The sequence below is a fragment of the Neomonachus schauinslandi genome, chromosome 5, assembly GCF_002201575.2.
Source record: "Neomonachus schauinslandi chromosome 5, ASM220157v2, whole genome shotgun sequence".
In the NCBI taxonomy this organism is placed as follows: Eukaryota; Metazoa; Chordata; class Mammalia; order Carnivora; family Phocidae; genus Neomonachus; species Neomonachus schauinslandi.
The window spans coordinates 101,920,735-101,936,202 of NC_058407.1; the positions used below are offsets into that span (position 1 = coordinate 101,920,735).

At 38.1% G+C, this 15,468-nt stretch overlaps 1 protein-coding gene across 1 annotated transcript in view; it reads left to right on the top strand.

The window, feature by feature from the left end:
• ADIPOR2 (adiponectin receptor 2) overlaps positions 1 to 15,468 on the top strand; it is a 104,757-nt gene that overhangs the window by 59,916 nt on the left and 29,373 nt on the right. The window contains exon 2 of the mRNA XM_021690782.1: positions 2,761 to 3,014. Within this exon, the coding sequence (XP_021546457.1) occupies positions 2,844 to 3,014 (171 nt within the window). The 5' untranslated portion in view covers positions 2,761 to 2,843. The remainder of the gene's footprint in view (positions 1 to 2,760; positions 3,015 to 15,468) is intronic.

Sequence of the window (15,468 nt, forward strand, 5' to 3'; positions counted from 1 at the left end):
CATGACCTGAGCCGAAGGCAGACGCTTAACGACTGAGCCACTCAGCGCCCCTGCTTTCTTTTTCTGAGTTGCAGATTACAAAACAATTCTAACTAATAGAATATTCCATTAACATTCTCATAAATGAGCAACACTCATTGCCTTTAGGGTTCAAATTTTTATCTTTTTTTCCCCAGTCTTAATCTTTTGGGTAGTAGAAAGAACATGAACGTCATGAGGGCCAGAAAGACCTGGATGTAAATCCCAGCTGCTCCTCTTTATTTGTATTGACTCATGGTCTTGAATAAATTAATCTCCCAAGTTTCAGTTTCCACATCTATAAAATGGGGGATAAAACACCTCGGGGGGGGGGTGGCTATATGTTAGGATTATGTGAGATACCACATGTAAATTATCTGGTACAGAATTTAACTTTGTGGAATCGTTGATCCACAATAAATGTTAGCTTCCTTTTGCCTGAAACAAAATGAAGTAGTGGGTGTGAAATAGTTTTCTGAGCTGCACATAAATAAGTGTAAGTTATTAGCATTGCTTTCTCTTTTAGAATTGGGCATTAATAGCATAGTTTATAATCTCAGTATTATTAATATGCTTGCTGAGGCCCTTAAGTGATAGGCACATGCTAAGGTTTGGTGATCCTTAAAGATTTGTGTTTGTTCTTGCTCCAGAAACTTTGAAAGCCCTTAGAGAAATCCTGCAGCAAACTCACATGATTGTATGAAACAGTTGGCTGATTTTTAGTCTTAATTCGAATTCTAGGGCAGATTCTTAGTCTTCGTACCCATTTATATGTGGAAACCAAATAGGCATTTTACCTTCTTTTATGCTATGCAGGCCCTCCCACTTTGCCCTACTCCTCCTTTCCTCCAGGAAGAACTTTGAATCTCATGGGATTTCATGAGCATAACACATACCCTGGCTTCTTCTGTTTATGTTTCTAGTTGGATTGGCTGTGATAATGACCTTATTAGTAAATGTAACTACATGTCTAAATTAAGCTTTTGTACTGTGAGTTTAAGAGGTACAGGGCCAAGGACGTGAAATAATTGAACTCCAAGGACTTACTACAGCCTAATTTAGAGAGATAGTGATGATTTCTGAAAGTTTTTACCACTCAAGAACATTTAAATGTTATCTGTCAAATATTCATTAAATATTTATGTGCATAGCACTTTCTAGGAACTCAAGGGATGTAAAAGAAGTATGCTCCAGTCCTGAGTTTCTTGCCTTCCAGGTTAGTCTAGTTAGAATTCACAACAACTCAAATATTGAAATGTCAGACGTTTAAGGAACTTAAATGCAAAACATTACCAGTGATATGTGCTATGAAAGTCAGAGACTTTGTCCTATTTATTTCATACAAAATATGGTGAATTTTGGTTTCCTCACCTGAAAAGTAGATACACAAATACACCCTTTGAGGTCATTGTGATGTTTAAATGAGACTGGATATGTAAGACCCAGCTATTATACATAAAATCCACATATTCTTTCTGCAGTTTGGTCTGGTTTTAATGAAAAAGTGATGTATTGTAAAATGGTATATTTGAAGTAAGTAAGTAAGAATTGCATACTGTAAAATGATATATTGTAAAAAAAAAAAAATACAGGCAGGGGGCGCCTGGGTGGCTCAGTTGGTTAAGCGACTGCCTTCGGCTCAGGTCATGATCCTGGAGTCCCTGGATCGAGTCCTGCATCGGGCTCCCTGCTCCGCAGGGAGTCTGCTTCTCCCTCTGACCCTCCCCCCTCTCATGTGCTCTCTCTCATTCTCTCTCTCTCAAATAAATAAAATCTTAAAAAAAAAAAAAAATACAGGCAGAAAAAATGAAAAGTTTTCTCACTTGAGAGCTTAGATTCTTCCCTGTGTACTTACGTACCAAGAGCACAGTTTTTAATATTTTCTAGTAATTATTCTGTGTGTATACAATTATACTTTTATAACTTCTGGGAACATTATACATGTTGTCTTGTATCCCGATTTTTTTTAAAAAAATTGATTTTGACCATCTTTCCTGTTAGCAAATATAGATATTTTATACATTGTTTTATTCTTTTTTTAAAAAAGATTTTATTTAGGGCGCCTGGGTGGCTCAGTTGGTTGAGCAACTGCCTTCGGCTCAGGTCATGATCCTGGAGTCCCAGGATCGAGTCCCGCATCGGGCTCCCTGCTCGGCAGGGAGTCTGCTTCTCCCTCTGACCCTCCCCCCTCTCATGCTCTCTCTCTCTCTCTCTCATTCTCTCTCTCAAATAAAAAAAAAAAAAAGATTTTATTTATTTATTTGACAGAGAGACACAGCGAGAGAGGGAACACAAGCAGGGGAGTGTCAGCAGGCTTCCCACTGAGCAGGGAGCCCGATGTGGGGCTTGATTCCAGGACCCTGGGATCATTACCTGAGCCAAAGGCAGACGCTTAACGACTGAGCCGCCCAGGCGCCCCTCTTTTTTTTAAAGGATTTTATTTATTTATTTGAGAGAGAGTGCGTGTGCGCATGGGCGCACACATGAACCGGGGAATGGACAAAGGGAGAGGGAGTAGCAGGCTCCCCACTGAGCAGGGAGTCCCAGGACTCTGGGATCATGACTTGAGCTGAAGGCAGCCACTCAACCCACTGAGCCATCCAGGCTCCCTGTTTTATTATTTTTAATGATTGCTGGGTATTCTATTGTTTGAGTGTATAATAATATAACCTTTGTCTTCCCCCAGCACTCATTTAATATGTTTATTTAAAATATGTTAATTCACAGCTTTCCTCTCCTTAGGGTCAACTCACTATCCAGAAAGTCCATCCTCCCCAGAAGGGACAGAAAGGAAGACCTCTTTGTAAGAAAGGCTTGGGTATCCCATGAACCAGACAACAGAAAACCGATTGGGGTGCAGCAGGACTCCAGAGCCAGATATCAGGCTCAGAAAAGGGCACCAGCTGGATGGTACAAGGAGAGGTGATAATGACAGCCACCAAGGAAATTTGGAACCTGTTTTAGAGGCATCTGTTCTTTCTTCCCATCATAAAAAAGTAAGTTAAAGGGGAAGGCTGGTAAGTAAAACAATGTTTATGGGAATGTGGCTGGAGGGAAGATATTTAGGAAAAAAAAAAGTATGGGGATGTTGCTGGAGAGAGGTTGGGGTTTTGAAAAGGAATATTGAGCACATTTGTAAGTTTTTGTTCAGGATAAATAAAAGTCTCATTTTTAAATTAGCTAGGTATTATTTGATTTTATAGTTAATCCTTTTCTGCTGACCCTAAAATCATACTTAATAATCTGCTTTATCTTGTTTGAGAAAGGAAATGGATTTTTTTTTAAGACTTTATTTATTTATTTGACAGAGAGCACAAGCAGGGGGAGTGGCAGGCAGAGGGAGAGGGAGAAGCAGGCTCCCCGCAGAGCAGGGGGAGCCCGATGTGGGACTCGATCCCAGGACCCCGGGATCATGACCTGAGCCGAAGGCAGTCACTTAACCAACTGAGCCACCCAGGTGCCTGAGAAAGGAAGTGGATTTTTGTAGTTACTATTTAATCTTTATAATTCAACCATGTTTTAGTTATGAAATATTATCATTTATATTTTTGGAGAAATTCTAACTCTGTGCTAGAACTACTCCAAATATGGTTTATCTCCAGTGTCTACCTTGGGAGTCACTAGAATTCTGGGAACAGAAGGCAGATTTTAATCTTTCCTTTTACTTCCCAGAGAAAAGAGCAGCTTTTAAATTATTTAAGCAACTATGCCTAGAGAGCAAAGGTATAAGTATCTATGAACAGCATCAGAAAGTCATTGTTTTATACATTTTGTTATGTGCTTTGTATCCTTGGAATTCCGTAGCCTGTGTTCACTGTTGTGGCTCTAGTACAATGTTTCTCAAACTGTAGGTTGTTTCCATTAGTGGTTTGTGAAATTGATTTTGGTACTACAAGTAGTGTTTAAAAAATTAAATAGTAAGAGAACAGTGAGGTGCATGTATGTAGTAATATACCTTTAAATTATATTATTTGTTGAAATTGTATAGTTTTATATAAATATGTACATAGATATGAATAATATATACATTTCTTAATGTGGGTTGTAGTTAAAACATTTTGAAAGCCTCTACTCCAAACTGTATCTTTACCATCCTAAGAGATATGTTTATTGTGTGGGTAATAGTGGTGTTGGTTTGAACTCCAGAGGGTTTTCTTGTCCTTTCAGGTCTATTACAAGAATTTCATCAGAGCACTGTAGCAATATAGGCACAATATAGGAAATTTAAGGTAGTTCTTCTATTCTTTTTTTTTTTTTTTTTTTAAGATTTTATTTATTTATTTGAGAGAGAGAGAGCACATGAGAGGGGGGAGGGTCAGAGGGAGAAGCAGACTCCCTGCTGAGCAGGGAGCCCGATGTGGGACTCGATCCCGGGACTCCAGGACCATGACCTGAGCCGAAGGCAGTTGCTCAACCAACTGAGCCACCCAGGCGCCCAGTAGTTCTTCTATTCTTAAGCCAACTTTATCTTCTTGGCTAGATTGTGCTATAGTGAAAGATTTGCATGCATGCGTGTATGTGCCCACACATACAGAGGACAGGTCAGTGGGATTAAAAAAGCACCTATTTGCCTATAGTAAGTATAATATTATTTGGTCTTTAAACCAGCATTATTACTGTTTAGAGAGAAGTTTAACAGATATCTGGGGTAAGAACTTCCGTCTACAGTTAAGACCTTGCTTTCTTGCTGCCATTTTATGGTAATGTGTACTAGTAGCTAAGACTTTCCTATCTAAGCTCAACAAGCTGTTTCTCTCATTTGCTGCTAAGGCCTAAACTGTTGTTATTTTACTTGGATGAGTGACTGGAGGTGTTTTTTTAATTTTCCTTTTTATTACCATAAACACAACATGAATTATTGCTAACTATATGTCCATTAGATCTCTAGAACTTTTACAGCTTGCATGACTGAAAACCTCCCATTTTCTCTGCCCCTGCTAGCCCTTGGCAGCTGCCATTGTGCTTTCTGCTTTTATGAGTCTGACTGCTTTAGATATCTCATGTAGGTGGAATCATGCAGTATCTCTCCTTCTATTACTGGCTTATTTCACTTAGCATAATATTCTCAAGGTTTGTACATGTTGTAGCGTATATCAAGACTTCTTTTTTAAGGCTAAATACTATTCCATTATGGGTATATACTGCATTATTTTATCCATTCATCCACTGATGAACATTTAGGTTGTTTGTACCTCTTAGCCATTGTGAATAATGCTATCAGTACTGTTTTCAGTTCTTTTTTGTATATACCCAGAAGTAGGATTACTGGATCATATGACAGTTCTATTTTTAGTTTTTTTGAGGAACCTCCATACTGTTTTCCATACGAGCTGCATCATGTTCCCATCAGTAGTGCACAAGGGTTCTCATTTCTTCACATCCTCGCCAACACTTACTATTTTCTTTTTTGATAGTGGCTATCCTAACAGATGTGATGTGGTACCTCACTGTAGTTTTGCTTTGCATTTTTTGGATGATTAGTGATGTTGAGCATTCTTTTCCTCTACTTGTATACTTGGAGAAATGTCTCTTCACATCTTTTGCCCATTTTTTAATCCATTTATAAACCAGTTGAGTTTTGTTTTTTTTTTTTTCTGTTGAGTTTTAGGAGTTCCTTTTATATTTTGGATATTAACTCCTTGTCAGATATATGGTTTGCAAATATTTTCTCCTATTCCATAGGTTACCTTTTCATTCTATTGATTGTCTTCTTTGCTGTGCAGGAGCTATTTAGGTGACATAGTCCCACTTGTCTAATTTGCTTTTATTATTTGTGCTTTTGATGTCATATCCAAGAAATCATTACCAAAACCAGTGTTGTAAAACTTAACTTTTCCTCTCTATTTTCTTCTAGGAGATTTATAGTTTCAGGTTTTACATTTAAGTTTTTTTGAGTTAAGTCATTTTGAATTGATTTTTGTGTATTATGTAAGGGTCCATTTTTACTCTTTTGCACGTGGGTATCCAGTTTTCTAGTACCATATATCGGAGAGATTCTCTAGTCTCTTTCCCATTATGTAGTCTTGCTGTTCTTGCCGAAGATCACTTGACTATATATGCTGAGTTTATTTCTGGGCTCATGATTCTGTTCCGTTGGTCTCTATGTCTTCCTGCCAGTACCATACAATTTTGGTTACTGTACTTTTGTAATATGTTTTGAAGGAAGTGGGATATTTCCAGCTTTGTTGTTCTTTCTCTAGACTATTTTGACTAGGGGTGCCTGGGTGACTCAGTCGGTTAAACGTCTGCCTTTGGCTCAGGTCATGATCTCAAGAGTCCTGGGATCGAGTCCCATGTCGGGCTCCCTGCTCAGTTGGGGAGTCTATGTCTCCCTCTCCCTCTGCCCCTCCCATCCCCCACTTGTGCTCTCTCTCAAATAAATAAATAAAATCTTAAAAATGACTATTTGAGGCCCTTTGTCATTCCATATGAATTTAGGGATTTTTTTTTTTTTTTTAATGATTGAGGTTATCTTAAAGAAAATGGAGATGTAGGAAACAGAATTGGAAGAGGGTTGACCAAGTTATTGAACACAGGGTCAGGAGACCCATCATCTACCCTTGTTAAATAGAAAAAGTTACTTAATTATCCTTGATTTATATTTGTCATAGATGATATCTGTATTCCTTTCCAGTTATGATAGGACTCTACATTTTTAAAAAAAGATTTTATTTATTTATTTGAGAGAGAGAGAGAGTGCACGCGCATGCATGCACAGAGGGACAGTAAGAGGGAGAAGCAGACTCCCTGCTGAGCAAGGAGCCCGATGCAGGGCTTGATCCCAGGACCCTGAGATCATGACCTGAGCCGAAGGCAGACACTTAACTGAGCCACCTAGCTGCCCCAGGATTCTACATTTTTATCAATTTTCTGATACTAAGAAATGTTCTCAAGGGTTTCCAGAATGTACACATTGAACTATTCTTTTTTTTTTTTTTAAGATTTTGTTTTTAAGTAATCTCTACACCCAATGTGGGGCTTGAACTCACAACCCCAAGATCAAGAGTTGCATGCTTTACTGACTGAGCCAGCCAGGTGCCTCACATTGAATTATTCTGAAATATACTAATACCCAATTTAAAGAACTGATGGTGATTATTAGTACCTCCGGCAGTTTCTAGAAGTGATTGTGTAACTGAATGCTTAGTAATGATTGATGGAAAATTGGGGAAGAGGAAAGGAGAAAGTGTGCAGGGCATTTTAATTAATAGTAGTGTGTGCAAGGTCCTGAATCTGAAAAGAACTTGGCATATTTAAGAAGTGTGGTCAGTGGGTAGGAGGAGGATAGTAAGAAATGAGAAAAAAAAATTCAGGTAAGAACTTTTGTAGACCATGATATGCAGAAAGTATATTGGAGGTTATTGGAAAGTTTTAGCAAGGGAGTGATAAGATTTTATTTGCATTCTAGAAAGATCACTTTGGGCTCTTAGGCGAAGACAGCAGATTTTGGGGGCTGTTGGTCGGGAGAGAAACTTGGAGATGAGTCAGAAGGCTGCTACAGAAATTCATGAGAGTTGCTTATTCTGGGTTGATGGTGATAGTTGAGTTGGCAAGAAGTGGATACATTTGAGCTGTGCTTTGGAGGTAGAGCTGACAGAATTTGCTGGTAGATTGGATATGATGGGTTAAGGGAGAAGGGAAGGAAATGACAAGAATGAGTCTGAGGTATGACGTGAATACTTGGGATTGCTGGGGTATGATTCTGTATTCTGAGGTGGGAAAAACTAGAGGATAAGTTTGGAGGTGAAGTTAAGTTTAGGTGGGAGGATCAAGAGCTTGCTTTTGGCTGTGTTAAATATAAAATGCACGTGAGATATCTTAGTGGATGCGTCTAGAAGATAGTTGGGTAAGAATGTGGCATTCCTAAGAGTGGCCTGGGCTGGAAGTAACTTATTTAGGAACTAGCTGCAATGTAGATATGATACTTAAAACCATCCAAATGGTTAAGGTTACTTAAGAGAGGAAGAGAGGAGAGAGGGAAAAGAGAAGGGCCTAGGGTCCAGCCTGAAGGACGCCAGCATTCTCAGGGCATTTCAAGGAGAGAGCAAGTAGGTAAGGTAGGAGGAAAACCCAGGAAAGTGTTATATCACAAAAACTGGGAAAGTCTTTCAAGAAGGAGGGGAGGGAGCAGTAGCAGTGATTGGTTTGTTTCTAGTGCTGCTAAAGAGATCATGGACAAAAAGGATAGACCAGTGACCATTGGTTCTGGAAACATGGTGTTCCTAGGTGAACTTAACAAGAGCTGTTTTGGCAGAGGAGTGGGAACAGAAGCCAGACCTTGGAGTAGATCAAATTGTGAATAGCAGGTGATAAGTATTCACGGCATGTGTAATAAGCAGTTCTTTCTCTGTCATGTAAAAAGATGTTTAAAACATACAAGTGAACTTTTTTTCCAAGTTGTGTTTCTCATGCGCTGAAATTATTTTAAACTTTCCGGTTTCCCACACAGAATAATAATAAATAATAATAATAAAATTAGAATTACATAAAACCTTTCGTTTTTTGCTTATTTTATAAATGAGTACATTTTGCCCTCTATGGACAGCAAACATGTAGATATAAGTACTTATTTTTTAGGTGTTTTTGGACTATAAAAAAACACTAAGACTGAATTGGAGGACACAAGGCCTACTATATTCTTTATTTTTAAAGATTTTATTTATTTGTCAGAGAAAGAGAGCATGCGCGTGTGCATAAGCAGGGGGAGTGGCAGGCAGAGGGAGAAGCAGGCTCCCTGCTGAGCAAGGAGCCCAATGCAGGACTTGATCCCAGGACCCTGAGATCATGACCTGAGCCAAAGGCAGATGCTTAACCGACTGAGCCACCCAGGCGTCCCAGGCCTGCTATATTCTAACTCTAGATTTGTGGAGAATCTTTCCTGGATTCTTTGGACCTATACTTGGAATCTGTACTTTGCTTATTTTTGTGGTATTTGAGTATCAGAATGTGAATTTGAGAATTGTAACACAACTATCTTCAGTGCAGAAAGATGTTCTGGTAATTTTTTAATCTAAAAATGTCCATAATATGCATATTGAATGTTAAAGAAAATCAGAAGGTAAGATTGTGTGTGTGTGTGTGTGTAGAGAAAGAGAGCAAGAGAGAGAGAGAGAACAACTTATAAGGTCATACACACTGAAATTTAGAGTTATGTAAATATTTTAATGTTTGTGCACCAAAAAAGTACATCCCTATGTTAGTCAGCTTTTGCTGTAGGAACTAAATACTCTAAAAGCTCAATGACTTAGAACGATAGAAACATACATGAGGGCTGTAGGTCAAGTGTGACTGCTCTAGGTTGCCATTCTGTTGTGGGTCAGCTCCATGAGTATTCTTACTCTGGGACCCAGGCTGAAGGAGGCTGTCTGGGACATGTTCTTGTGGCAGATTGCAAAAGTCCCAGAGAACAAATCAAATCACACATTTGCATTCAAAGTTTCTGCTCATATGTGATGTATGTTACATTTGCTTATGTTCCATTGGCCAAAGCAGTTATGAGGCCAGGTCCAAAGATAATGGGATGGGGTTTTATTTCTGTATGGGAAAGGAGTGAGTGAATAATTGAAAACTTTAATATATAATCTGCCACAGTTTGTAAGGAAAAAGCCATTCCCTATCCCAGTATCTTTATGTAGGTTACTGTACTTCATAAAATAAATTTTCAGTGCTAGCGGTACCTGGATGGCTAAGTCGGTTAAGTGTCCAGCTCTTGACTTCGGCTCAGGTCATGACCTCAGGGTCGTTGGGATCAAGCCCCACATTGGGGCTTGTCCTTCCTCTGCTCCTCCCCCCCCCCAAATAAATAAAATCTTTAAAAAAAATACAAATTTTCAGTGCTGCATCAGATGCTGGAGAGAATTTTCTTATACCACAGACTACTGGAATGGCAGTTGGAAGATGTAGGTTCTTCTGTTTATCTGACTCCTGGTTATATAACTTTGCAGAACTTTTCAGTGCATCAGTTTCTCTGAGAAAAGAGCAACAAGAACATTGTGTATGTCTTCTGTATGCATATTATATGAATAATGTGAGAATTTGTGAAAATTCTTTTAGTTTTTAGATTTGATGCTTGCTTTTCTGTTCCGGACTGTTGCCCTGAATTCTAATAATGAGCATTATGTTAAAAAAACAAAAACAAACTTAGTAGTGTAAATATCTAGAGGTTACCTAAGATGATGTAAACAAGTATTGCAGTTGAACTATTCTATGATATGTTGAGTCTCTATGTGTTATAGATGAGAAAACTTAGTGAATGCTTAAGTGACCATTCCAGCCTCCCAGGAATTTCCAGTGTCTGGAGACATTTTTGGTTGTCAAAACTAGGGTAGTTGTGCTATTAGATCATCTTGTGGGTAGAGGCCAAGGTTGCTGATCCTATAATGCACAGACAGCTCCCAAAACAAAGAAGTATCTAGCCAAGTATGTCAGTAAGTACCCAGGTTGAGAAAGCTAATATATGTACTGACTGCCTCAGTAGCACATTGTCAAAATGGCATATCTAGAACTATTATGTCTTCTATTAATGGAAGTATTGTAGGAATGTATTTTTTCAGATCCAGGTCTGTCATTTTGCAAATCTCCAAGAGATTTCATCAAATCATAATCTTTGTAAATGATTCATTTGAAGTTGTGCTTTGCACAGCCTACAGGGTGGAACATGGTGGCCCTGTTTGCCTGCTCTGGGCCAGGTGTGTTTCTTAGTGCTAGGAATATGTGATGGGTAAGAGCCATGATTTTTGCCTGCATGGGGCAAGTGCAGAGGTGAAGACACGCGATAAACCTCTGAACACATAAATGAATAAGCTAATTACAGATGGTGATAATTGCTATGAGGAGAAAAGTATGCTAAAGTAATGAGGTGAGAGAATTTTGAAGACATTTATTTCTTATTGTTTTTTTTAGAGCAGTTTTTAGGTTCACAGAAAAATTGAGGGGAAAATATAGAGATTTTCTGCATACTCCCTGCCCTCACACATGCATAGCCTCCCCCACTGTGAACATCCCCCATCAGAGTGCTATCTTTGTTACAATTCATGAGCCTATATTGATACATTGTAATTACCCAAAGTTCATAGTTTACAGTTTATTCATGATGTTGTATATACTATGGGTTTGGACAAATGTATGACATATATCCATCATTATGGTATTATGCAGAGTACTTTTAGGGCCCTAAAAATCCTCTGTGCTCCATCAACAGCCCCCCCCCCCCCCCCCAAGTTCTTTAGCTATAGTTAAGAAAAGCATGTTTGAGGTGAGGCCTGAGTGATAAGGAACCAGCAAAGAGCTAGGGGAAGAGTATTTCCAGGTAGAGGAAACAAGCTAGTATAGGGGGCCAGAGGTGGAATAAGCTTTTTCCCCTCTGCTGTTTCTGTCTGCTCCTGTCTCCTCCTCCCCACCCTTTTTTTACCCCCTTGAGGACTGAAAGAAGGCCAGTGCAATTAGAGCATGAGGAACACGAAGAAAGAGTGAAATGAGATGAGGTCAGTAGGCCAGGGATGGATCAGATCATATAGGCGTATAGAAGGAGTTTAGATTTTATTTTAATAAAATCCGCTAAAAAGTGAACAGCCTTTGGGGTGTTTAAACAGGAGGGAGGGATTGTGATTTTTAAAAGATCACTTTGGATGTGGAGAAGGAACTGTGAGAAGACAGAATGGAAGGACAGGAGCCGGTAGAATATTCTACATCAGAGAAGATGTTGGCTTGAAACAGGGTGGTAGTAGCCGCAGAAATAGAGGGAAGTGGAGGGATTCCCAGTATATCTTGGAGGGCAAGCCAGCAGGACTTCCTGATGGATTCGATGTGGAGAGTGAGGAAAAGAGGGTAATCAAGGATGATTACTGGATATTTTAACTGCACAAAAACTGGGATTGGTAAAGTGGGGAAGGCAGGCTTAAAAAGGGGGAATCAAGAGTTTTGTTTTAAAATGTGAGATTTGAGATTCTCTTTAGTCTAATTGAATAGGTAGTAACTGTATCACTATATGATTTTTAATGTACCACTGTTTTTTTAACTATAGTCAGAACTGACACATGCTTATTGAAGCTGAAGACTTTTATTAAAGCTAGAAGGAATTTCAGACTAGCCAATTTGAGATTAAAAATGGCAACAAAATTATGTTTATAATATTAGTTAATGAGACAGTAAAATGTTTTTAGAATTTAGAATTTATCCATCCAGTCCCTTTTGTGTCAGATTCAGTGTTTCATTTTATACTATGTATTTTTATTTATCATTTTCACTTGATAGAGTGGTATCTTCTAAATACAATGTTTGTGCTCTTTGTTTCACTAACAAATAATTGAGCAAATGTGATTTTTTTCATCCTTATGAATCAACTCATTATATTGCCTTGAAAACCTGTATTTGATTTTCCTTTAATCTTACAGTTAACTCAGAAGCCAAAATCCTGAACAAAAGAACCATTTCTCTCTTCACATCTGTTTTAACATTTTCTGTGAGGAATCATGAAGTGAGAGAATGAGATCTTAGATTGTGGAATGTTAGAGTTGAAAAGACTCTCAAACCATCTTGTTTACTTTCCTCAATTTACTAAAGAGGAAATTAATGTGTTTTTGTTCCTAATGAAAATTTGTCCTTTCTGTATTGTTTCTCTTTGGAGTGGAAGTTCTTTGCTGAAAATGAGAAGGTGGTTTATGGAAAGGCCAGTGTCTCTGTATGTACTACCTACCTGGGAGGTGGTTTCAATAAGAAAACTTACTGGATCATTTAAGCAATGAAAACTTTTCTACTGCTCTAGTTTTCCCTTGCCCCTTCTCTTCATTCATGACGTTCTTTATTTAATCTGTATACAGTACTGTCCCTTGCTGTTAATTTCAGAGTTGTTAGTATAGAATAATGATGGGAGCTAGAAAAGAAGGAAGATAGAGTTACAGAAAACTGTAATTTTGAGACTGAAATTAAAGACAAAATATTAACTTAATATCTTCCAGGGGCGTAATGAGTTCCGAACATACACTGATTTTTTTTGTTTGTTTTTGGAGGAAGGATTCATTTCTTGAAATTTCCAGTTTTGAAGTGGAAGTATGTGAACTGTTAGCAAATAGAGTGTATCCATCTAAATAATTCTAATAGTGCCTTAAATTTATATGTAGCACTGTCACAGACATCTCATTTTCTTCTCAAAATTGCACTCTGAAATAGGAAGACCAGATATCTCTTTTTAAAAGTGGATGAAAGTGAGATTTAGAAAGCTTAGAGTAATTTGCCCAAGGTCCCATGGCTAAATGAGAGCATATGCTAGGTCTTCTGACTGCACTTTCTGCTGAACAACGAGGCCTTTATGAAAATTGGCAGCAGGCTGGCTTCATGTTCCTCATTTCCAAACTCTGCCTCTGAGTATTTATGTTGAGCCCAGAGGTTAGATTCAACCATTGGTACTTGTTTTTTGACAGAATTTTTGTGCACACCTAATTTTCTCTTAGGCCAGGATAATTTTGCTTCTAAGAAGCATTCTAACCTTTCAGTGGATTTTTAGTTTATTTTGAAAGAAATAAACCTAACGTTATCATGGTGCGTTCTTTCACATTTCTAATGATTTTGCATCATTTTCTTTGCGTATTTGTTCCCTCTTTTTACTTTTATTTATTATTTTTTTAAAGGATTTTATTTATTTGAGAGAGAACAAGTGAGCTTGCACGAGTTGGGGGGAGGGGCAGAGGGAGAAGCAGACTCTCCGCTGAGCAGGAAGCCCAACAAGGGACTCGATCCCGGACCCCAGGATCATGACCTGAGCCAAAGGCAGATGCTTATCCGACTGAGCCATCCAGGCACGCCTTTTCCCTCTTTTTAAAATGTAGAACTTAATGTAGATTGCATAGGCTTTTAAAAAAATGGTAGTTTCCCTTAGATTCTCTAGCCACATTAAATGCCAGTTGTGCATAAGGATAAAAATGTAATAGGAAAGGCAAGAGAGGTGTCTTTTTTTTTAAAATAAAAAACAAGTTAAATGAAATTCTAAATTTATAAAAATAAGGTTTAAAGGTAGTTGTATCCATTACAGAGTGATACGTCTTTTTGTGCAGGTGTTTATTAGCAGATTCCTTTAAATCAGTGAATCTATTTTGGAATGCTTATCTGATCACTTATGGCCCTTTAAGGAAAATAAACACAAATGCCAGGATTTAATCCTAACCTACTAAATCAAATCTTTGGGTCCTGGATGAATGTATTTTTAAAAATCTTCACAAGTGACTAAGATGCTCACTGTTGTTTAAAAATTAGTGCCTAGAGTTACAGTTCTTTTTCTTTTTTTTTTTTTAAAGATTTATTTTTAGAGAGAGAGCGCACAAGAGGGAGGGTCGAGGGAGAAAGGAGGGAGAATCTCAAGCTGATTTCATGCCTAGTACAGAGTCTGACATGGGGCTCGATCTCACCATCCTGAGATCATCCCCTGAGCCGAAACCAAGAGTTGGATGCTTAATCAGCTGTGCCATCCAGGCGACCCTATAGTTCTTTTATTTAAAATAATGTATTATAAACTTCTCAGGAGCATGGTTTGCAAAAAGGCAAATCTCTGTGTGTCCTCTGAGGAATATTTGGGAAATCAAGTTAGATTTTTTGTTGTTTGTTAAAGGAAAATGTCACATTTACTCACAGTTCACTATTTTTAAAAATATTGAGATAATTCATATATAAAGTTCACCCATTTAAAGTGTTGTACAATTCAAAAGTTTTAGTACATACACAGAATTGTGCAACCATCACAACACTCTTAATTTAGAACATTTTTATTATCTCTAAAAGAAACCTCTTTTACCCATTAGCTATCATTCCTATCCCCACGCCTTAACTCTAGGCAGCTGATTTCCAGTCTCCTTTCTGTCTCTATGGATTTTCCTGTTGTAGACTTTTTATATAATGGAATCATGGGATGTGTGGTGTTTTATGACCAGCTCTTTTACTTAGCATAATGCTTTCAAGGTTCATTTGTGTTGTATCACTTATCAGAACTTCATTTTCTTTTATGGCTGAGTAATATTCCATTGTATGGTTGTACTATACTTTATTGAAAAAAATGTTGCTATGAACATTCATGTACAAGTTTTTGTGTGCCCATATGGTTTCATTTCTTATACACAGGAGTGATTTTTCTGGACCATGTGTTAACTATGTTTGTAACATTTTGAGGAACTGCCAGACTGCTTTCTATAGCAGCTGTACCATTTTACATCCCTACTAGCAATGTTTGAGGGTTCCACTTTTTCCATATCCTGGCCGGCACTTAGTTTGGCCTGTCTTTATTATTATTTTTAAACATATATATGTATATTTAAAGATTTTATTTATTTGACAGAGAGAGCATGAGCAAGGGGAGAGGGAGAAGCAGAAGCAGGCTCCCTGCTGAGCAGGGAGCCCAATGCTAGACTTGATCCCAGGACTCTGGGATCATGACCTGAGCCAAAGGCAGATGTTTAACCAATTGAG